Raw genomic sequence first — 25301 nt, 5'->3', positions numbered from 1 at the left:
TCCAAAACAAGTTCAAAACTTTAAATTGTAAACATTCTCATCATATGTAGAAATATTTTAATTAGTGTATTAAGTTTTGCAAACTGATAAAATTTGGAAGATATCATAAAAGAATGTCTATTCTTAATTGTGTAGTGAGAATTATCAATTACATTTCTACAATGTTAAATAAAGAGGCAAATCTGTTCTGAAAGCATGTCAAATTTTAGGTAAAACGTTAAAAACAAACAAATCTGTTAACAAATGAATGTCTGCAATAAAGAACATTAGATTTTTAAAATATGATACAAAAATGTAAAGGGTAAATAGTATCTTTGTTGACAAAATAGGAGGCAGCATGGATTCACCACTTTATTGTCTGAGAAATGCAACGGGAGTGAAGAATATTTCCTTACCACAAATAATTTTCAGGATGATGTACATATTTCTTTTTGAAATACTTGTTTAAGCAAATGTCCCTCCACTTTTTAGTATTTAAAAAACCATTCCATGTGATTTTTTAAAAAACACTTTTACACATCTAGATAAAATGTGTAAAATGTTTGTATGTATTTAGAACATACAAACAAAATATAATAGCTTATTTTTCTATGCAAGTCTTACGGAGAATAAACAGAGCCTTGACTCTGGTAACACTGCAGAAAACATAATTTTCCAATGTGAATAGTATTTTTTAATATGGTATACATTAAGTTTCCCTCTTTGTGTTGTAAAGTTCTGTAGGTTTTGACAAGTGCAAAGTGTCATGCATCTAACATTACAGTATCATACAAAATAGTTTCACTGTCCTAAAAACCCTCTGTGCTACACTACTCAAACCTCTGTCCTATCCTCTGAACCTCTGGCAACCACTGATCTTTTAACTGTCTCTATAATTTTGCCTTTTGTAGAATGACATACAATAAAAATCATGCAGTATGTAGCCTTTTCAGACTACCTTCCTTCACTTATCAGTATGTATTTAAGGTTCATCCATGTCTTTTTATGGCTTGGTAGCTTGCTCCTTTTCATTGATGAATAACATCCCATTGTATGGATATTCCACGATTTGTTTATCTATCGCTTATTTAAGAACATCTTGGTTTCTGGAGAATATGAATAAAGATGCTATAAACATTCATATGACGGTTTATTGCAGACATGTTTTAAAATCAATTGAGTAAATATACAAGAACATGGTTGCTGGATTGCATGGTTAAATGATATTTAACTTTGTAAGAATCTGCCACACTGTCTTCCAAAGTGACTGAACCATTTTTTATTCACCAACAATGAATGAAAGTTCCTGTTGCCGCACATCCTTACTAGCATTTGGTATTATCAGTTTTTTGGACTTCAGCCATTCTAATGGGAGTGTAGTGGTATCTCATTGTTGTTTTAATTTGTATTTCCTTAATGATAAAAGACATTGAACGTTTTTCCTTTTCTTTTGACCTCTGAATATTTGCTTTGCTGGGTGTTTTCAGATATTTTGCTCACTTTTAACTGACTTGCTTGTTTTCCTTTTTTCTTTAATTGTTGAGTTTCAAAAGTTCTTTGTATACTTTGGGTGTAAGCCCTTGTAAAAATGTTTTGCAAATATTTTCTCCCAGTATGTGATTTGTTTCTTTATCTTAAAAGTGTCTTTTGCACGGCAGAAGTTTAAATTGTTTTTTCTTTTATGAATTGTGATTTAGGTGTTGTATCTAAAGTCTCATTGCCAAACCCAAAGCCACCTAGATTTTTTTCCCTGTATTTTCTTCTAGGCTGCTTATTTGTGTCAAATAAATTTAGATCAGCCAGGCAAGAGAAGGGTATCCCATTCTTGTTGATATGATTTTAAAGAGAAAACTTTCTGACAGTCTACGATTTAAAAAAAAAACAAGTTTTCTCAATAAAAGTGCAGCTATGAAAGAGGTTGTTCTGACTCAACAGCAGCAGCCTGACCTTGGGAGAAAAGTTGTTTCCTGTTAACTTTGCAGCTGGTTTTATCCGTGACTGTTTTTTGTGTGTCTGCTTTAATTTGCATAATGAATGGACAGTCTAATGTTTTACTTTTCCAGAGGGAGCAGATATTTTGCTTCCTCACCACACAAGCTCACCACACAATGCAGGGTTCTTAGCCTGCATCGACTTGATCATAAACTCGGGAAAAGACAGATATTGGTCAATATTTCCTTCCAAAAGTGGAGATGATAAAGTAGAAGTATAGAAATCCTAAAGTCCAGACCTTCCTTGTTCAGCCAGGTTTTGCTCCTTCTCCACACACCTTTGCTCTTTTCTCCAGCTTCCAAGGAATGTCACAAAGGGAGTGGGAAACAATGAACCTATTCTTTCCTGCTTTAAATCCAATTCCACGTAGTCACGGACACTGTTGGGCAGGATCTCTGGCTTGGTGGAAAGTGGGGCGTGCTGCCTAAAGTGATTAGTTTGGAGACCTTCTCTGTGACGTCGCTATGGGAATGCCAGCTGTGTGTCGTCTGGGTGCGGGGCCGAGTCGCCAGGCCACATCGCAAGCCTCCACAGCCTCAGCTGGCCCGGGGATTGGGTCTTGGCCCGGCCCCCTGCGGACCCGGCGCCCCGTCAGTTCCGTCCCCGGCCCTGGGAACCGCTCTTGACCCCACTCTGCGTGTCTGCCGGAACCTCCTCGCTGGCAGCGCTACTTGCTGCCCCGCCAGGCCGAGTGAGGGCGGAGCCGGGCCTCCAGCCGCGAGGACTGGAGACGCGGGAGGTGGAGCCCCGGTCCGGAAATCGGGGATCCGCGGCCATGACGGTGCCGGTCCGCGGCTTCTCGCTGCTCCGCGGCTGCCTCGGCCGAGTGCCGGCGCTGGGCAGAAGCACAGCACCCTCCGTAAGGGCACCGGGAGAGCCCGGGAGCGCGTTCCGCGGCTTTCGGAGCAGCAATGTGAGGTACGAGGGCTGAGGCCGCCGGTTGCGGAGCCGCTGGCGGTGGGAGGGCTGCGGGGGCGCGGGTGAGGGCGGCGCTCCCGCGCCTGGGGCCCAAGGCTTGTGGGCGGCCGCGCGGCGGCGCGGTGGGTCGAGGACCGCTTTGGCTGTGAGGTGGCCTTGCCGGTCGCGCGGTCAATTCGCAGTTGCCTCAGCTCGGGGAACGAAACCGTGCTCCGCTCTGGGCTCTCGCACCAGAACGTGCCATCTTTGCAGCAGGTGCAGTTGATTTAGGAAGCCATTTGAGGCACTAAGAAAAGGTACCATAAAAACACGTGGTCGGCTTTGGCCAAACATTTGTTTTTGCTTTGGTTATTTTAGTGTTTCGTAAATAAAGGAGTAGACGTTGTCCAGATGACTTACTAATGTTTGCGTTTCTGAATTCCTTTGTTAATGGTTTTGTCGAGGTCTTTTCCAACCCTAAAATTATTTATGGTTTCACAAAACCAGATATCAATGCAGATTTCTCAGCCTTTTCATGTATGGCTGTCCCTAAACCTCTGTCAGGTGATGAGACTTAGATTCATTACATCTCTTTGGACTTGGTTGCTGGGGAAGAACCATGCAAATACAAAAGGGTACGCACTCTTCCGTCTTCTACTTTTCTTGTCTTACTTGCAAAATCCGTCTTAACAAGATGAAAATATATCTTCTTGACCCAGAGCCTGTGAGTCCGGAAGACCCTCTGTTTTCAGACTTTCAGGGCTTCCAGAAATGCGCTTTCATTGCCATTTTATGTCCGAAGATTGTGTCTCACTCGAGTTTTTGTATCCCGCAGTGCTCAGCACAATCCCTAGAAAAAAGCAATGATAAACATAGTTTATTTAATTTAAATCAATTAGCTCCCTATTGTGTACATTTAGATCTTAGTCTTAAGTGACTGAATTTAAAAATTACTTCCTATAGGGTTTGCTTCGGACATAGTTTCTAGTGACTAGGTCTTCCACAAGGATATGTGAGAAAATAACTGAAGCAGAGTTGTGTAAGCTGTAGTAGGGTGGGTAAGAATGTGCCACTTAGTTTGGAACTACCAGCTGGCTCTACTACCTAGGAAAAGCAGATTCTGTAGAATTCTATTTATATTAAAGAATTGAGGGGATTATTTGCCGTCACTCTAAATTACTTGTTTGTATTATTATTTTTTGAATTTCAGTTGTTTCAGGGGTACTTCTCAGGGTGAGGATAACTTGTTTCCAATAGTACAACTTGATTAATTTCCCTTTGTCAGCTTGCTGTAAACAACTCCATCTCCCCATCTTCTCCGTGACCTGCATACATTGAATGGAAGTCATGACAAACAACAGTTACAACCCCCAAATTTGGTTGTAGCCACTTGCTTTGTACACACACACACACACACACACACACCCCTCAACTCATGTAGAATTCAGAACTTTTAAGTAATACGTAATGACCTCCTTATTTAAAATAGTTGAGTGCAAAGGTTTTGGAAAGCTATTATCCCTATGGACGGTAACAGTTACTAATTTCAGCACGGCTGCTTTCAGTTTCACTTGATGCATATTATAATTATAAAAATAAGTAGTATATTTTGATAGTTTTTATTTTTTAAAGACGGCACTAGGCAAGTAAAGATAAGGCGGGGGTTTTGACGCCCTCTTTATACTAAATACCGTCTCTGAAGGTGAAGTTGGCCCCGAGGTTGAGAAACACCTGTGGACTTGTGGGTCTCGGGTGGGGAGGAATTCGGACAGTGTGTTGATGCTTATTGGTGTCTCTTTTCTCTTCTAGGACCAGCAGAGAGAAGAGATTCCATCTTCCAGAGGTTGCCACTGTCTGCCTCCCCACTTGTCCCCATCCACAGTCATCTTTTTTATATATATAGTGACACATTAGTTGTCTAGTTCTTCATAGTTAATGTGATTTAAGTCTGACATCGTTTCTTTTGCCACGAAATTTACACCTTAGTGTTATTCTCACTGAAAATTGCCTTTAAGTTTGATAAACTCTTATCCCAGTGATATTGACTGTTTTAAATTAACAGATTTATCACGATTTCTGAGCTATGTAGAGCCTTAATTGAAAAAGTATCTTTGATTATCTTTTCATATTTTGGCCACATACCTGTAATAATGGAATATTTACAATACTTTTTAGTGGAGAATTTTTTTAAGTAGAATTTCAATAAATAATGTTTGATGGAGTTTGGAAGTTACCGTATTTTGAAGTATCATTTAATGTTTTCCTCTCAGTGAGTTTTCCTTTAAAATTTGCAATGAATTTGTTTTCCTGTTTATGCATGAGAATTTAGGACTTATTAATTGGGAGAAATTAATGTTAAAGTAGTAAATAAGCCCTTCTTCTTGCAGCTTACTGTTTCTTGAAATGAATTAACTATCCAGGCAAAAGTTTAAAAATGAAAAAAAAAGTCTTTGTAACTAAATTTTTCCCATTTTGTTGTGGTGCGTGAGCAGTTTACAAATCAAAACATCCTTGGTTAAAAGTCATCACATGAGTTTGTGCCCAGGGCTTTTCAGTGTGAGGAGCCTGGTAGCAGCCTATCCCATTTGGCTGGGAAGGTTATAGACCTTGCCATGCTCAAAGCAGATTTGAAGGTGTCCTGCAACATGGGCACTTTCACAAACCCCGCTTTGGCTTATTCTAACTGAACTACTTATTTTAATTAACTAAATGGCTATTCCAAGCATTCCATGTTTATCCTGTTGCTCAGTGAATCCTCAGATCATTAATTTGGTAGATTCTCTTTTTTCTCCTCATCCTATTACTTCTTTTAGCTTAAAAAAAAATGTGTACTGCCTACAGGTCTTTTGGAAGTTTCACCTTTCTCTTTGTCGCACTGGCATCGGCTTTATAATTTTTGCAGCTAGACCACATTTTTTAAAAATCTACATTTTTGGAGCTAGTAAAAGATTCTTATTTGTGTTATTTAAGTATTCATGTCTTTTACCATGGGTAGTTAAGTATAATAATTAAAAAAGACACATTTTATCAGTAACAATGTTCATTTTTTTTTCAGACTCTTCCCTCTACTACTTACTCTGTATTTCTGTCTCTTCTAATGACTAGGAAAGGCAGTTTCTCAAAATCATCTTCTATTTAGTTGGCAAATTTGATAATGTGGTGATGTTCCTATCTTCCTGCTATACCTGTTCTACTGAAAATGAGATGATATAGCCATCTGGCTACAATTTTGATTTCTAAGAAATTCTTATGTCATTTTAAATTCAAAAACTAAATATTTCAACATTTGGTCTCTCATAAGTTTTATTTTCTTTGTTCCAGCTCTTCAGAAATAGTGTGTTCTAATATCTCCACAATCAAGATTTTTGGCTAAAATGGACCAGTAGATGAAAAAGAGGGACTAGTAGTAATTTTAGATCTCATTAGTTAATCGTGATCTTACTAATAATTTGGCAATTTCTTTAATGACCCAAATCTTTGTTGTTCAAATGCCTTGAAGTTGTTATTCTTTCATATTAGTACTCCGATGGGAGGATGAAAACAGCAGAAAGGAGCAACACCAGGTGATCTTTTCATGGGCACATACTCTCTCAAGGAATCCCACGGAACTCGTGAAATTACACTTTGGCTTAGAGATAATTAAGTTGTGGAAGGAGGTTTAAGAGAGGAGCTTAGGTGAAATTTGAGCTGTAAATGAGTATGCTAAATTAAAGAAATGATTAGTAATAAGTGATATTTGCTATTAAGAAATTCACTTGGGATTTGAGAAAACATTTTACATGCAAGGTAGAAAACTTTATGGTCAGAATAGAACACAATCTGAACCTAAATTAACAGTAGTGTTAAAGAATTCAGGGCAGGATATTATCCAAGAAGGCTTAGCCAGCTGCTCCACTTACGGTTACCTCATAAGTGGTTTCTGTGTTGCTATTGTTTTTATTAGCATTTCAATGACTGCATCATATTATATTAAATCAATTGGCCCTAACTTACCTAACCATCTTGCTGTTTTTTAATGTCTAGTTCTTGGAAAATATGTAATAATTTACTCTCAGATTGAGGTCGTGTTCTTGTCAACATCATACCAACCAGGTTTGTTCACTTCATCATCTGAACTCTATGTAGGTTTCTATAATTAGGCTCATTAGAGTGTTCCTAGATCCAAAGACTATCTAAAGATCTAAAGATTCATAATTCTAAAGTGAGGGTGTGTGTATAGTTTGCAACAGATGTTCCCTCCCCACTTTTTTTTTTCTGTTTGTAATTAACTGGAACTGCAATGAATGCCATCATGCTTTTAAGGAATTCAGTTGTATTGTTGAAAAAGACATTTTTCTTAATATCTAAGGAGCTCTTAATGTTAAGCACTTTGCTGAGATTTTGCACATACAGTATGTCCTTAGATCCTTACAACAACTAAAGGAGGTAGATAGACACTATTACTATCTATTTCCAGTTAACAGATTGAGAAATTGAGGCTTAAAGAAATTAAACTTGTCCAAGTTGACACAGTAAATACATGGTGAAGACAAGGCCTGAACCCACATCATCTTTCCAGTGTTCTTCTCTACAGGTAGTTTATAATTATTGACTTATCTCACTTGCTTTTTCTTCTTTTTGAAACATTTATTAATATTAAATCTCATAGAACTTTTGTGAATCTAGAAAGCTAATTTGAATGTATATTTTACAAATTATTTTGTTAGATTCCCTCAGTTTGAGATGTTCTTAACCTAGGACCTTATGGATGGAATGCAGGGGATCCATAAACTTGGATTGGAGGTTACTAACTTCTAATAAATGTAGCTTTTTTTTTTTTCCATTGTCAGTGTTGGCAACAAATACATAATATCATCAGTACATGTGACTTGCTAATATAAGTTACAAATACTTCAGTATCACGAAGTTGAGGCAGATACCACAAAACATCATCTGCACATCACTATTTTGTTATGGTAGTTAGACCTACCACTAGATCCTATTATTTAATACTTTTTAAAAAAAGCATTTGATAGTATTTCAGTAAAATTGGTTTTCCTTGTAATCTGTATTTTATATTGAATGTTTAAAGGGATTGTTCTGAGAAAGAGTCCACAGGTTTCAGCAAACGGGCCAAGAGCTTTTGTGGCACAAAGCTTAGCATCTAAGGTTCTTTCTGACAAAATTCGTTTGGAAAGGAATGGATATTGTTTAAGTAGTACAGAGTCAGAAAGTTAACTAATTAAAAAACTGAGTATCAAGAAGAGTCATATTTAATGAAAATAAATTATTTTACTTTTTATTGATTTGCAAATGTAATTTCTAGTAAAATTACTTCCAGATGTGAATAGGGTACTTGGGGTATGAAACGATTTTTTTTTTAAAGAGGCCATAAATGTAACACTTACAGGTATACGTTTATTTTAACAGCATATCTCAAAAGACTTCCTATACTGGTGATTGGTTTTATTCTCTATGGAATTTTGCCCTGTTTTTGGGGGGTTTCATTTCTATTGTACAAACTCAAGATATCAAAGATACGCCCTAAGATATAAAGCAATTAAACTGTATGTTAGGGCCTGGGTAGAGCTTGGAATTGTTAGTCATTATATTAGGATTTTTCATCTTTATAGAGATAAAATGGTTCATTACAGCTCTAGTTGAAGTTGTGAATAAAGATGAGATTGAAACTAAGATGTAGGTTTTTCAAGTGTACGAATTATAAAGATGTAGATTTTTCAAGTATACGAATTAAATAAACTATTGATCTTGACTAGCTTTTATTTGCTGTTATGCTACTTTTTTGTGGACGAGTATTTTGATACATAGAAATAATCCCCCCCCCTTTGTTACTTTGCTCTAGTTTATTAAATACATCATTTGATTCTAACAAGCATAGATAAGGTGGTTAGTTTATTTTCTGGAAGTACAAGTAAACAAGCCCATGGAGACAGCACTAAGTGCTGAAGACTTTCTGCCCTCATAATGTTTCTGGTTATCGAAATATATCTCCATCTGTTATTTAGCAGAAACTAGGAGAAAGAGCCACTTTTGCAAACCAGCCAATGAACTTTTAGCCAATCCTCTTATGTAATGTAAGGTCAACAAGACAGTATTTCCATTAAGTAGATAAAGAAATTGCATGCTGTTGAAGAGAAGCTAAGTTACTTGCCTAACTTTATTATTGCTACTAATGGTGACCTAGAGCTCTGATGCTTAGGACTTCTGATTTCAGGTGAGTAATTTGTACTACATAGTGCTGCCCTGCTACTCACTAGCTGCCACCTCCCTTCTTTAAATTTTGCCTCCTGATGAAGCCGTATTTCGTGGCTAGCCCAGCAGTAAGCAGGGCTGCTTTTCTTGCAGCCTTTGGGGGAAGGTCGTTTCTGCCTTTGTGGGAAACCACCTGAGCAAGTAATGACAGGGCACATCATGTAAATAATATCTAAGGGGTCAAATGGATTTCGTTTTTGATATGCATTAATGCCAAGGTCACTATATAATTTGTTGACCAAACTAGCACATTTTTTAGAGTAAAAAGGGGCATGAATGTAATGAAAATTATATATCTGGAATATTTATTGGCTTACAAATATATTAGTGAACTTATAGTTTCAAACTATTTTCAAAATTAACATTTTAAGAGATAATTTATATCCCTATATGTTAAAATAAAAATTTATATTACATGAATATTCAGCATGAATAATTATTCCTGGTGCATATTCACTTACTTGAATCAATTTCTTAGCTGTATCTTTTAATACTTTGATACTGATAATTTTCTGAAAAAAGTTAATAAGATCTTATGCTTTATTATTATTATTTTTTTTGAGATGGAGTCTTTCTCTGTCACCCAGGCTGGAGTGCAGTGGCGTGATCTCGGCTCACTGCAACCTCCGCCTCCTGGGTTCAAGCGATTCTCCTGCCTCAGCGTCCTGAGTAGCTGGGACTACAGGCATGCACCACCACGCCCAGCTAATTTTTGTATTTTTAGTAGAGACGGGGTTTCACCATATTGGTCAGGCTGGTCTTGAACTCCTGACCTCGTGATCTGCCCGCCTCGGCCTCCCAAAGCACTGGAATTACAGGCGTGAGCCACTAGCCCGGCCCTTATGCTTAATTTTAAAATTAAATTTTCTGCAATTTTCTTAACAGTTGCAAATAGAGTCTTTGCTTTAGACAATGGTTATTTTAGTTTTAAAAGTACTGTCTCTATAGATGCTGAAGCACACATAAATTGCTAAATGGAACAGTCTTAATTCTACGTTTTGCACATTGAAATGGGAAGATATTTTAGCCTAAATATTTTCAAAGGTGCTATCTTGGTGTATCTTTTCAAAGTACTTTTCTTTGACAAATACTTACATAAAAGTCATCAAATAAGTTGTTTTTGTGTATGGTTTTAAAACTAGTTTGCCATATTTTAGATATGGGAAAATTAAAGTTTTTCTCAATTATATTCTAATATTTTACAAAATAGTAATTTATTCAATGAAATTTTATTCAACAAAAAATATGAGCTCCATTAGAAGATTCTTCTCAGACATTGAACTATTAATTGCCATTATAGATGTATTTATTTACTAATTCTGCTGTACACAAAGTTCCACAAACTAGGTGGCTTGAAACAGCAGAAATCTGTTTTCACACTTCTGGAGGCTGGAAGTCTGAAATCAAAGTATCTGTAGGCCCATGCTCTGTCGACTAGCTTCTAGTTATTGCCAGCAGTCCTTCGTGTTCCTAAGGAGTTTGCAGTTGCATAATTCCAGTCTTTGCCTCTGTTGTCAAATGGTTGTCTTCCCTCTCTGTCTTCACTTCCCTTCTGTGTGTGTGTCTCTGTGTCTCTTCTCGTAAGGACAGAAATTAAAATTACTTGTGCATTGTTTGAGCTATCATTTTTAAAATTGGTTTACTTCTTCCCTTCCTTTTGAAGAGATAACGTTTCTGTTTGTAAGCTTTGGTTTCACTGATTACAATTCACTAAAAACTTTAAATCTGAAGGTGTCCCTACCCCCATTTAGTCTATTTGTTGAATATGTTGATTAATAGTTTCCAACAACTTTTGAAAAAAATGCAACAAGTGTTGCCCATGCCAGTGCCAGGCCAGCCCCCACAGACACAGCCTGTAGGCCACTCCTTGCAGACCCAGGCTCTAGGCCTGCACTAATGCCAGGGCAGCATCGAAGGATTCCAGCTTAGCCACTGCAGACTTAGGCATCAGGTAGAAACTCATGGACCCACATTCTAAGCCTGCCCAAGTACCAGGTCAGCCTCCATGAATTCGGGTCCAAGCCTGTCCCCAGGGACCCAAACTCTGGACCCAACCCCATGGTTCCAGGTACGAGGTCTTCCTCTGCAGATCTAGGCACCAGGCCCATTTCAGGGGACCCTGTGGCAGCCCAGTCCCTACAGACTTGGGACCAGGACCATTCCAGTGCCAGGCTGGTCCCCATGGACTCAGCCTCAAGACCTACCCCAGTGCCGGGATGGCCCCTTTGAACCTAGGGTTCAGGTCTGTGTTTGCAGGCCCAGGCTCCAGGACTGCTCCTATATACCCAAATGACAGCCCATCCCAGTGGACCCACACACCAGATTAGCCCCCTGTGAGTTGAAGTGTTAGGCCCACCATCTGCTGACCTAGGCATCACCTGCCAACCAATCCAAGGGATTTAGCAACAAGCCCACCCATGGACCATGCCGGATGGCCCATCAAGAATCTCTAGACCCACTGACTGGTGAAAGGCTTTCCCTACTGAAGCCAGCTTATAAAGACTGGAATAGATGCCTGCTTCTTCAAGTGATAGACACCAATGAAAGGACACAAGGATTATGAGCCATTAGGGAAACATGGCACCACAAAAAGAACAAAATAAAGTAACAATTGACATAAAGAAATGGAGAGCTACAGGCTGCCTATCCAGAGAAGACAGACAACTAGACAATATCAATGACTTAAAATACTTCAAAAGGGTAAAAACAAGGTACTGTGGGTGCTCATAGCAGAGTCTCAGGGTACAGGGTTCGGAAAACATTACCAGAGTGTTTTATGAGCTGAGACTTGAGCAATGTGTGGGACAGAGTTGGCAAAGTGGTTGGAGAGGTAAGAAAGAGAAGAAGGAGTTTCAGGCAGAGGGAAAATTATATGTGAAGGCACAGAGAGAACATGGTGCAGTTCATGAATTAAAATATGACTGGTGTGTAGTGTGCGACTCACTAAGCATAGTGTTCTTTAGCAGTGAGGCTAAAGTAGCTTATGCAGAACTTTGTAACCTATAGAGAATTTGGATTTTAGTTAATTTTCCCCCCAATTTCTCATGTCAAAAATGTTGGAGTCATGTTTGCCTTCTGTTTTTCTTTTTTTCATATCCTACACCCAATCTCAGTAACTCGCAATGGTTCCACTCTCAAAATAGATTCAGAATCAGACTACTTAGCTCCTCCAAGGCTACCCCTTTGCCTAACTCCCCATCATCCCTTGCGTGTTATACTATACTAGCTTCTTAGCTGGAGTCTCCACTTCTCCACTTGATCTCATAGAGTCTATCCTCTATATTTTCACCAGTTATTTTAAAAATGAAAGTCACGTCAAAATCTCTGAATGGCTTCCTGTCTCACAGTAAAAGCCAACATCCTTTCAAAGGCCTGCAGGGCCTTATGTAATCTGATGTCCCACTCCTTCTCTGACTTCATGTCTTGTCCCTGTTCGCTTGTTCTTTCCACTGCAACCATTGACTTCTTGCTATTTCTCAAATATTTCAGGTATGCTCCTTGCTAAAGGCCTCCATACTTGCTGTCCACTTCCCTTGGCTTAGAATGCTTTTCTCCCAGAAATCTACATGACGTATTTCATTTCCTTCATTTCTGCCCACGTTACCTGATTTATCAGAGAAGTGATACCTTAACCCACCTATATAAAATAACTCTGGCCCTCAGATAAGTCGTTTCTCTGCCTCATGTCACATGATATATTAAATACCTGTTGTTTTTTAATATGTTTATATCTTCTTCAACTAGAATATTGTTTCCATAAAAGTAGGTAATTGTTTTGCCCCCTATTATTTATATTCCCAGTGCCTAAAATAGTTTTCAGTGAATAGGAGACTTTCAGCATGTATTTATTAAGTGAATAAACAATTAGCATGTGGTGAGGAGTTTTAACCAGGGAGATGATGTAATTGAATTAGAAAACAATCACTCTGGCTGCAGTATGGAAAATGGATTAGAGGAGATCAGGACAAGCCAGAGAGAAATTTTAGGAGATGTATTATTCAGTGGCTGAACATTTGAATTGTTGCTGATGTTTAAACTTTTTAGCTTGTCAAGAATTTTCATGTTGAAAAGTCTAATTTGTTTATGCACTAAAGTAATGAGAATATATAAGTTGACCAGTTCTTCCAGCACATGGACTGATACAGGCACTCTCCCATTGGACCTGCATTAATTTGAGGTTGCTTCATTTTTCTTCTTATAGTGACTCCTACAGAGCTAGGCTTGCTGAATTCTACAGTGACTGATGGAGTCAGCTGGAGGGGCCAGTTGCTACTAAAAATGCTCAGAAACCTAACTCCTAATTTACCCATAAACACCAGCTAGCCAGGCTGTATCATGTCTGCTATAATTAGTTAGCAAGCTGACTTAGCACCTCAGTGCTATAATTTAAAGTAAACCCTGAACAGTCTTAGACATGAGTATACATGATACAGTTAAGTTTAATCTGCATAAAGGTTGTCTCTTTGGAGTCTGGGAATCCGTTTATGCTATTGGTCTTCTCTGACACTCTCCAGGTCATGCAGGTTACTGTCTAGGTCATAATTAGCCTGGATTATATTCAGTGATTGCCAGCTTCACAGTGGCCTGTGAACAAATTATTTTGTTTAATAGTGAGTAAATCAATAATGTCAGCAGTAGCATCACTACTCACATGCTATAAAATGCAAGACAGAGTTCAGATGTTTTTATATTTTAAAATAAAATGTATATTCCTTACTGTGTTAGGTGATTTCTAGTTTTTTAACAGATAAATCTGCTTCTATAATAGTGTTCTACCCTAAGAAAATGTTCCTGACACAAATTGATTTATGGAAAGTTTTTTTTGTTATTACTTATAAATGAGTTGTGCTGGAATTTGTTGCTGTATCTGCAGTACTTAGTATTTGCTAATATACAAGGTCCTTGTTATCTTAGTGCCAAAAGGCTACTTAAATGAATTCATAAAATGTCATCACCAGAAATTCATAGGAAACAGTGAAAAAAGTTTGTTACTTTACTTTGAAAAATAAAAACCTCAAAAGTTTTATTTTATTTTAACTTGATTTGTCTATAATTACATACAAAGTGTTGGAAGGTACAAAGCAGAAACTACAAAAGATCACTCAAGAATTAATAGATAACCTGAATAGCCCTCTATATTAAGGAATTTAAGTTTGTAGGTTTAAACCTTCCCAGAAAGAAAACTCCAGAATCAGATAGCTTAATGGGTGAATCCTACCAAACATTTAAGGGAGGAAAAAATTGCTAATTCTTTACACACTCTTCTGGAAATTTGAAGAGGATAGAATTCTTCCTAACTCATTCTATGAAGCCAGCATCATCCTGGTATCAAAGCTACTTGATAACATTATAAGAAAAGGAAACTACAAAGACCTCTTATGCACTTTGATGCAACAATTTTAACAAAATTTCAGATGAAATCCATGATAATCTGGAAAGGATAGATACATAATAACCAAGTGGGATGTATCCCAGGAATGCAAGGTTGGTTTAATATTTGAAAATTAATCAGTTACCATATTAACAGACTAACACTCGAGAAAGACATATAATCATCTCAATAGACATAAAAAACATTTGACAATATCCTCATACAAATTCTCATCAAACTAAAAATAGACATAAATCATAAACTGAATGTATGACTTAAGCCCATAAAATCTAGAAGAAAACACTGGAGAAAACCTTTGTGACCTTGAGTTAGGCAAATATTTCTTTTATACAACACTAAAAGCATGGTCCATAAAAGGAAAAATTAATAAATTGGAGTACCTTAAAATTAAGAACTGTTATAAAAACACAAGAGGATAGAAAGGCAAAGCACAGACTGGGAGACAATATTTCAAACCCCATATCTGATAAAGGACTTGAATCTAGGATATACAAAGAACTTCAAACATTCAAAATAGGAAACAACCTACTAAACAATGGGCAAAATTAAATAAACAAATATTTAATTATTTAATTCACCAAAGAAGATCACAGATGGCAAATAAGCATATGAAAAGATGTTCAGCATCAGTATTCATTAAGGGAATGTAAATTTAAAGCACAATGACATACCACCCTATGTCCACTAAAATGTCAACAATTTTAAAACCTGACCATCTTAAGTGATGACAAGTATATGGAGCAACCAGAACTCATGTACTGTTTGAAGGAACACAAAGTGGTACAGTGTCTTTGTAACATGGTATAACAGTTTTTAACATATTTCAACATACACTTACAATATGACCTTGCCATTCTACTTTGAGATATTTGCTCAAAAGAAATTAAAGCAGCCAGGAATGGTGGCTCACACCTGTAATCCCAGCGTTTTGGGAGGCTGAGAGGGGCGGATCACTTGTGGCCAGGAGTTCAAGACCAGCCTGGCCCACATAGCAAAACCCCATCTCTACTAAATATACAAAAGTTAGGCATGATGGCATATGCCTGTAATTCCAGCTACTCGGGAGGCTGAGGCATCAGAATTATTTGAACCCAGGAGGCGGAGGTTGTAGTGACCTGAGATCTTGCCACCGAACTCCAACCTGGGTGATAGATTGAAACTCTGTCCCCCCCCACAAAATATATTAAAACATATGTGTTATAAAATGTTTGTAACAGCTGTATTTGTCATGATTAAAAACTGGAAAGAACCCAAATATCCGTTAATAATTACCATTGAATGGATAAATAAATATTGGTATATCCATACAATGTAATACTACTCAGCGATAAAAAAGAAATGAACCATTCAAACATGCACCTACGTGAATTAAAAACTAATTATGCTGAGTGGAATTAGCTGGCCAAAAAAGAGTATATAGTATTTGATTCAATTTTTATAAAATTCTTGATAATACAAACTCATATATAATGAACAAAAGAGATTAATTATTGCCTGGAATGGTGAATTGAGGAGTGAAACCTGGCAGAAACAGGTGGAATGGCAAAATTTTACAGGTGCACCCGGAAAGTTTTGGGAATGATAGACATGTTCATATTCTTGACTATAGTGATTTCTCAGGTATATACATATATTAAAACTTGTACACGTTAAATATGTCCAGTTCATTATACAGCAATTACACTGAATAACACAGAAATGAGACAGCAGAACAAGATTGATATATTGAATTTATCATGACATTTCCTGTCTTGAAAGCTATTAAAATTTTAAGAGTAGACAAAATTAGAATCAAAAGTAGAGTTTACTTAGAATGTCTAGTTGTGATTGTATTGTCTATCTAATTTGCTCAGTTATTTACTCATAAATTATGATTGTTATTAAAATACACTTTTGTGTTAAAGTGGTTTTCAAACATGGTCATACACAAGAACCACATGTAGGAAATTATTAGATGTGCAGATTTCCAGGTTTTACCCCTACTCCCAGGAATTCTGAATTGTAGATGGGGTTGTGGGGTCTTGGAATCTGCAGTTTCAGGCAGTTTCTGATGTGTGTATCCATAGACCACACTTGGAATTGCTTCTTAGCAGAACATTGTTTACATCAAAATTGCATGAACTGAGATGAATGCTGTGGACAACTGGTGGCTGTGCTCTAATGGTGTATTTTTGATCTGGTTCTACCTATATGTCCACAGACATACCAGAGAGAGCAGTTGACTTACTTGGAAGGAGCACAAAGTTTGCATTTTGTGTATTGTTGGATATTTATAGCACCTGCCCTCATTAGAAAATTAAAAGTGTACAGGTACCACAAAGAATTAAGGTTTATAAGGCTTCCTTTCCTCCTCCTCTTTCTCTCCTGCTTCCTACTCTTTCTCCTTTTCCTCTTTTTCATAACATTTATTGACCTACATTTGTTGTTTTTTGTAGTGATCATGTTTTTACCAGGCCGTTCAATAGTGAAAGGACAGGGGCAGAAGGAAGAAGGGACCACCTTCTACTTTATCAGATACCTTTAAAAAATAAACACACAGTAAGAGCAATGTAATTCACCACTTTCAGGTTTGAGGTCATGGAGAGCAGAAAAGCCTTTCTGGGAAGTATTTCTTTGTGCCTTTCCAGAGATAGTTTATATCATCTATCAAAATATAGCACTTCTTACCTTCTGAAATACATATGAACTGCCAGGAAGTAATCTTCTGTGGAAACTTATTCCATTAGAAATGATGCCATTGCATCGGGGAGTAACTAAACTATCTGTTTACTGACCCGATCCCCACCATAATCAGTGACAAGCATGGCAAGACTCACAGCTGTTGTCCGGGGCCATGCCTGGGGCCATGGAATAACATTTTTCTTTGAGTAAGTTAAAAGAGTTGTGTAGTATAAAGCTCATGACTTCAGCGTCTTGTGTAGGATATGCTAACCAAAAACAAACTGATTTTGCCTTAGGGTCGCAAGATTGTGGGACTATGTGTATACACAGTGGAGTCCATTCTTCAAGATGGTTGCCAGTTTTAACTAGGCTGTGCTGATCTGCCTCTTTAGAAAAAATAGCAGAACTTTAAATGTATGCAATATTATAGTCCAGATTTTGGATATGTGGTTTGATAATTTATATGAATACAAATATGTGTATATATGTATATGCATATGTATTCATATGTGTGTATAATATATATATATATATATATGTAGTACATAAGTGAAAGTTGTGAAGAAATGTACACTGTAGTTAGCATCTTAGTCTATTTGAGCTGCTATAACAATACCATAGACTGGTTGGCTTATACAAAAACAGAAATTTATTTCTCATAGTTCTGTAGATTGGGAAGTCCAAGGTCAATACACCAGAAGGTTCAGTGTCTGGTGTGGGCCCACTTTTTGGTTAATAGATAGCTGTCTTTATACTACGTACTCACATAGCAGAAGGCACAAGGGAGGTCTCTGGAATTTCTTAACACTAATGTCACTTATGAGGGCTCTATCCTCATGGTATAATCACCACCTAAAGGACCTCCCTCCTAATATCATAACATTTGGGGTTAGGATTTCAACATATGAATTTTGAAGAGACATGCACATTTATTCTACAGCAGATAGATTATACTGTAGAACTAAATAACAGAGTTGCAATCCTTCACAAAATTATAAAATATTTATGAACCTGAAGAGTAGGTGTCACTATAATTGAAAAAAAATCAAATTTTGGGTGCTTGGAGAATCATGGTGGTTTTGTTGATTTTTGTACCTTAAATTTACGCAGTTGAATATTTCTTATTTTCTTTTTAGTATTACATTTATTGTTTTGCTTTCCACAGACATGAAGCCGTTATTATATCAGGAACCGAAATGGCCAAGCGTATCCAGAAAGAAATACAACGAGGTGTGGAATCATGGGTTTCCCTTGGAAACAGAAGACCTCACCTCAGTATAATTTTAGTGGGAGATAACCCAGCAAGCCATACATACGTCAGGAATAAGATAAGAGCTGCCTCTGCTGTAGGTGGGTATGTGTTTTAGTTGTAATTATTACTAAATATGTTTTCTGTTTTTACTTCAAATTGTGATAATTATGAATGATAATGATCAAATAAGTGCCATTTGAATTGCATGTGTTATTATTAAAGATTATTCAGTTACCAAAGCTTATGTTAATTTCATATGATTTTTCTTCCAACTTCTTATAGGATTAATTCAGTGTGTTTTGTATTCTGTGGCAAGATATGCAAAGAATAGTTTACATCTAAAAGGCCTGTTTTCATTATATTTGCTTTAATCAAATAATAAACCTGGCTTGTTCACTCTGTTAAACTTGGCCTACTAGTTGTGTGGTAGTGATATTTTTATTCTCTTCAAATCTACTAACAGTAGCTTATCTCAAACAAGAACAAATTATCACCTGGCATTCCAGGCCAAAGAATGCATGTGAATCAAGAGAAAACACTTGTACTATTGGAACAATCCTTCCTGATGATGCATGGAACATCAGAACCTTTCATTGCAGTAGGAACAGTCCCACACTGTATTAGACACTGTTGATGAAAAACCATATTCAGTTAGTCAAGTGACCTTCTCTGCCTGTTTTTCTTCTAGGTATTTGCAGTGAGCTCATTCTAAAACCGAAGGATGTTTCTCAGGAAGAGCTTTTGGACATAACTGATCAATTGAATATGGACCCAAGAGTCAGTGGTATATTAGTTCAGTTACCACTACCAGGTACATAGTGCTCTTCTATTTATCTGGTTTTATTAAAAGTGAAACAAAGGGCATCTTTCAACATCATATCATGATACTGCAAGTAATTTATAAAATACATTCAGAACGGGACTAGCTGTTATACTAGTAATAGGTGTAATAGTGATTTCTGAATGATTTGTGCTTACATTGACAAAATCCTTGAAAGTAAAATATAGGCATTGGCAACACATACACTCCTTGCTTTGCACAGTAGTATGGGACCTAAAAATGACGATGTAAGATGAAACCAGGTAATGTGATCTTAATAATCAAAGGTAAAAATGATAATTTTCTGTGACCTTTAAAACTTCTTATCAAAGCATTAAAAACTCTCCTACTGTGGTTCATAAATGTATAGGGAAATGAATAATTAGTAAAACCAAACTAATATTTTTTAGTACACTGTAATTTAGAACATTAGAAACATTGAGAAAGTGTATGATATCATTGCAAAACTTGTCAAAAGTAGTTGGAGCAGTGTTTGCCTTCTATCTAATTCTATAACTTATCATATGGAATGAGCATCTTTTCTATATCTTGCTGAATTGAACTGTTATATTCCTTTCAAAGTTTAGATTAGTTCCTAGTATTTTGTCTGTTGTACTTTCAATGTTGTGAAATTTCTCTGAGAGTTCCTTAACATTTAAAGGAACTTCAATGTGAAGTTTCACGTTGGTGTCACTTCCTCCAAGATGTTACGATCACTTTCCTCATTTGTGTGATGGTTTCACCCTCATTAAGTTACTCTGACTGCGTAACTACATCTCTCCAAAGGATTCATTGTCAGCATTCTATGGTCAGCTATTTCTCCTACAACTCCATTTACATTACATTAGAATCCTATTGAAATGACTTGTTTTTTATATTTATCAGGCTTTTTCAACATAGTACTTACCTTCGCTTTTCATGCGGGCCTAGGTTTCTCTTATCTTTGTTTGTTGTTACCATTTTCATATCTCCTACTCACATCCAGTTTCCATCCCAGCATTATCACATTTTGTTTCTTTGCTATACTTCCACTTTTATAGGCTAATCCCCTCCGTCTATTATCAACTTTTGTAAACTATCATGTGGGTTTATCTCTGGGAAACATGGAGAAAACACACTTTGCTATCTATGTTTGAAGATTGCAAATGTGCAGTGACCAATCATTTGAAAGAAGTGCTATGACTGGTCATCATGTCATCTGTTATTTCTGTAGTGATTTGTGGGCTAAAGAGCCAGCAGCTCTTGTGTAATTACTATGAAATTTGAAATGTGTTATTGGAGGACTAGTATCATTTAACTAAATTGTGGTTCTGAAATTTGTGCATATTTAAACTGCACAAAATGAGGACTGCAGGTATAGTATAGGTTACAGTAGCTTTGTAGTTTTTAGTTCTGTAAGCTTTGATTAACAATCATGTGATGTGCAAAAAGTAAAGCTATATAATTCTATTATATGGGATCTTTATGTGATATTAATATTTTTCTTTATCCAACAATATAATATCTTAGCATATATTATAGCTTTTGTGCTGTTTACATTATATCAAAAATTCATACTTCTAATTCTTTTCCTCCAATATAGCTGCACTGACAAAAATCATCAAGTTGATAAGAATCTTAGAAGCTATCAGAGTTTCCCCCTGAGAAAAACCCTCTGACAGATAATGCTTAGATTAATGATGTTAAAGTTAGTATAGTGATAGTATCACTTACCTTTAAAACTAGAAAAAAATTCAACACATGCAGCACTCTCATATCATTGGAAAATGAGGTCTAGAGAAGATCAGGAGTTTATTAACATCACAAATCTGTCCAAAAAATTTTAACAGTGTTTCTCAATTGTTTGACTCGTGCAAAATGAATCTCTTTTTGGTACTGTGTTTATCAAGCAATCTTCTTATAATTTGCAGTTTTTGAAATTTTCTGTACTTGGCATTTATATGACATTTCGATAGCTGTATAAACATGTCACAACCTTAGTTCTTAAAATGTCCTTTCTACACAAAGTGACCTGAAAAGACATTTCTTAAGAGAAGACATACAAATGGCCAACAGGTATATGAAAATGATAAACATCACTAATTATCAGGGAAAGGCAAATTAAAACCACAATGAGATATCACCTCACACTTGTAAGGATGGCTGTTATCAAGAAAATGAGGTAAGTGTTGAGGATGTAGAGAAAAAGAACCCTTGCTCACTGCTGTTTAGAATGTAAATTGGTACAGCCATTTTAGAAAACAGCATGACAGTTCCTCAAAAAATTAAACATGGAACACCATATGATCAAAAAATTCCATTTCTGTGTATATATCCAAATTACATGATATCAGTCATGTCAAAGAGATACCTGCATCCTAAAGTAACGCTGCACATTGCGGCATTACTTTAAGATACATAATCAACTTTAGTGTCTATCAGTGGCTGAATGGATAAAGTAAATGTTGTTGTGTATATACACAATGAAATAAGAATCAACTTTTTAAAAGAATGAAATCCTGTCATTTGCTATAACACGGAAGCTGAAGTGTATTATACTAAGTAGAATGAGCTAGGCACAGAAAGAAAAACCTGCATGATCTTACCTGTAGAATTTTTAAACGTAAGCTCATGGAAACACAGAGTTAATGGTGGTTAGTGGGGACTGAGGACTAGGGAAGGGATCGTGGAGATGTTGGTTAAAGGATACAACAGTTTAGTTAGAAAGGAATAAGTTTATTGGAGGTTTATTGTACAACATGGTGACTTAGGTAATAACAACATACTGTATACTTGCAAATTGCTGAGAAAGTACATTTTAAATGTTCTCACCACGAAAATACATATCTGATGTATTATATATGTTAATTAGCTTGACTTAGCTATTTCATAATATATACATATATCAAAACATATTGTACACCACACATATATACAATTTTTGTTTGTTAATTTTACACTAAAATAGTCATAGTTTTCAAACTATATTATATTTAGTTTGTCACAGATTTCTAACTACATTAGATTGTTTGTCTTAATAAATTTATATCTGTAGAAATTTTACCCCTTTTTAGCAACATTCCTTATTTGGTGAATTTATTAACAGCTCGCTGCTTAGATGGCACTGGTGATTTGTTTGTATTAAATACTAAATTGCTTGAGTCCTGTACTAGAGACTAAATTGTTTGAGTGTCTCAAACAGAGAGTGAGAAGCATAGAGCTAAAATGACCATGGTTATATATATATATATTATATATATATATATATACACACACACACACACACATATATATATATATATATATATATATGGATGTTCTGAGAAACAGCATTTTTCTATGTAGCCAAAAAGCCAATAATGCCAAAATTGTGGCTAATGTTGATTACATTATGACACTTTATATGCCATTTATATTACACATGGCACTTTGTACTTATTAACCCATTGGATCGTCATAATAATCCTGTGAAGCTGGAGCTATTATGTATTTTTTACTGATGAGAAATTTGAGGCAAGAAGAGGGTAAGTAACTTCTCCCAAGTTCACAGAGTTGCTAAGTAACAGATTTGGGATTTGAATCTGGACAGACTGGCCCCCATGCCAAGAATACTCTTACTCATTATGTTAGCACCCTCACTGGCGCATCAATGTTAGCTAGTGAGTCATGTGTGCTTACTATGTAGCAGGTACTCCCTTACATGGATTATTTTATTGAATCCTACAAACACCCTTATATGATAAGAATTATCTTCTTCATTTTACAGATAAGGAGACTGAGACACATGGAGGTTAAGTGAATTGACCAGTATTACCTGTTAGTTAATGGTAGAGCCAAGACCCAAACCCAACTCAACTGATTTCAGAGCCTACCTTTTAAACTTCTCGTTACGTTATACTCTCTTTCAGAACATAGTAAGGCATAACATAAGCACATATATTTCAAATATTAACATACAAATTTCTAGCACATGTAACTACCAAGTTGCTGATCATCTGGTTTCCCTGTTTCCACACTTGTAACCTATATTTTTTTATGGTTTTTACCTTGCTCAATAATGGTATTCCTACTTTGATTCATAATTTCTTTTTGGTAAGGTTTAAAAATGATAGCAATGGGATTAAAGATGTAGTAAATATACTGTTCCTTTCAAAGTAGCCTCTACTTTATTTTAGTAATTGAGCTATGGTACATTTTTGTTAGCAGAAGATATTATTCAAATATGGGTATATACAGTCTGAATTTGTAATGTGGCTTTGTGATTACTGACTGTTACTTAACTTTGATGAGTTTTATTTTCCTCATAAAAAGAGAATTGAAAATTGATCTTTTATACTACATATTGGGAACATATAGTTCGTTAGTTAATAGAAAATGTTAGTTAAAGTAGAAAATTGTGAAACAATACATATGTACCTTAAACATTGTATTATATAATAAATAATTTAAATAATCATTCATCAATCTTTAATGTAGATTAAAAGCTTTCTGGAGCCCTCTGATTGGACTTCTGCATCATCTTCTGGCATTAATAATACTTATAATTCATTGCCTGTAATTTTCAGGTTGCAGGGAAACAGTGAAAATTCATCTAGAACTTCAAAATGTCTCCTAGTCTTCAAAGTTGCCTTGCTGTTATCTAAGTCATACTAATTCTTTTTAGTTCTTGGGAGTCTTTCCAGATCATTCAGCTTAGTTTTCTTACAAATAAGAACTGTTCCCTTTTGCACTCCATTGTCATTTATTTATATCATTTTTACCTGTGTTATAGAATTTACTATGAAAAAACTGGCAAAGACAGGCTGGGAAATACAAAAATTGTCTCATGGTTATGAAACTCAACCATAGGATTAGGAATAGTTTATTAACTATTCTCTTATATGTCCAGCAAGTGCTGGGCATCAGCCTTCATGTTTTACAGAATAAATGGCACTCATTAGTTATTTTGATAGATTGGCTATATAGGAGTAGATGAATACAGCCTCGCCTATGTATATTTCATAGGATTGTTATAATGAACAAATTAAACAATAAGCAAATGAAAAAACGAATGAGTCTAGTTGATTTAACCTTCAAGCTTAATAATATAAAATTATTTTCTATAATTTGGTTAGTAAGTGTGTATTTCAAGTTATTTCATGATTAGAAATCTGAGATTATTTCTCACAATTAGGGCAATGTCTTGAGTAAAATAAATTCCAAGTTAGAATTATAATTCTAATGTTTGAAGGCAGGTTTGCATAAGGATTAAACAGAATGTACAAGGAGTTTCCATGCATGTTATTTGGGCAAGAAGCAAAGAAATGAGATAGAATTCTGTCCTGTTTAATGGTGCCGGGGTTGTCACAAGCTAAGCCTTGTTTATGTTCAGAAGCTGTGCAACTTTGTTCAGGATTTGAAATACTTGGGATATAACAGTACACAGCCTTGCTGTTTGTCCAGTAGCTGACCCTAAAGCTAAGGAGAAATAAAAATGACCAAATGCAGATGCTTTCCTACTCCTGTCCTGACTGTGCATAGATTCTTACCAGTAAGTGATCACTTTGTCGAGGTGAGAAAGAGGTCTGTTATTTATGTTATATTCTTTTTTTCTTCTAAGTAGGCATTTTTTTTTTTAGCTTTTATTGAGTTATGTGTATTAAACTGATATCATATTAAACTTTAAATTTTTTGGAATATGTATCTTTATATAGAGTAAAAAAATTAGAAAAATACTCTTTTAAAACTGGAACCAGTGGCATCTTTTTCAAACTAGAATAATAAAAGGGAAATTATAATATTCACAAACTTGAAGCACACTGGAATTCTGCTATAAATATTTGTTATATAATAGAATTTGGTGCAGGATGAATTTGATTTAAGAGGGTTTAAATTATATTAACTGTGTGAAAACATTTAGATCTGAGCCTGAAAAACAGTTATCAAGTCAGTGAAATTTTAATATGGTATTTCACAACTGTGACTTCATGACAGCTGTTACAAGCGTCAGGAATGGTAAATATTACTATTTACTAATGCCAGCACTGTACAAAAGTGCTTTATATACAATAAATCATTTAATACTGATAACAATCCTT

The 25301-nt window shown here is 35.9% G+C and overlaps 1 protein-coding gene across 6 annotated transcripts in view; it reads left to right on the top strand.

The window, feature by feature from the left end:
* Positions 1–2576: 2576 nt before the first annotated feature.
* Positions 2577–25301, top strand: part of MTHFD2L (methylenetetrahydrofolate dehydrogenase (NADP+ dependent) 2 like) — a 147677-nt gene continuing 124952 nt past the window's right edge. The window contains exons 1-4 of one of the 6 annotated variants that reach the window (XM_033214436.1): positions 2942–3185; positions 4678–6960; positions 18339–18523; positions 19114–19236. In XM_033214436.1, coding sequence (XP_033070327.1) covers positions 18370–18523; positions 19114–19236 — 277 coding nt within the window. In that variant the 5' untranslated portion in view covers positions 2942–3185; positions 4678–6960; positions 18339–18369. Of the gene's footprint in view, positions 2890–2941; positions 3186–4677; positions 6961–18338; positions 18524–19113; positions 19237–25301 lie in introns of those variants that run through there. The other 5 variants (XM_033214435.1, XR_004437970.1, XM_033214434.1 and 2 more) reach the window with 5 other exon arrangements.

This window comes from Trachypithecus francoisi, unplaced genomic scaffold (genome assembly GCF_009764315.1).
Source record: "Trachypithecus francoisi isolate TF-2019V2 unplaced genomic scaffold, Tfra_2.0 Lachesis_group1, whole genome shotgun sequence".
Lineage (NCBI taxonomy): Eukaryota > Metazoa > Chordata > Mammalia > Primates > Cercopithecidae > Trachypithecus > Trachypithecus francoisi.
Note: the sequence above shows the minus strand (reverse complement) of the source record. Positions and strands in the feature narration are given on the sequence as shown.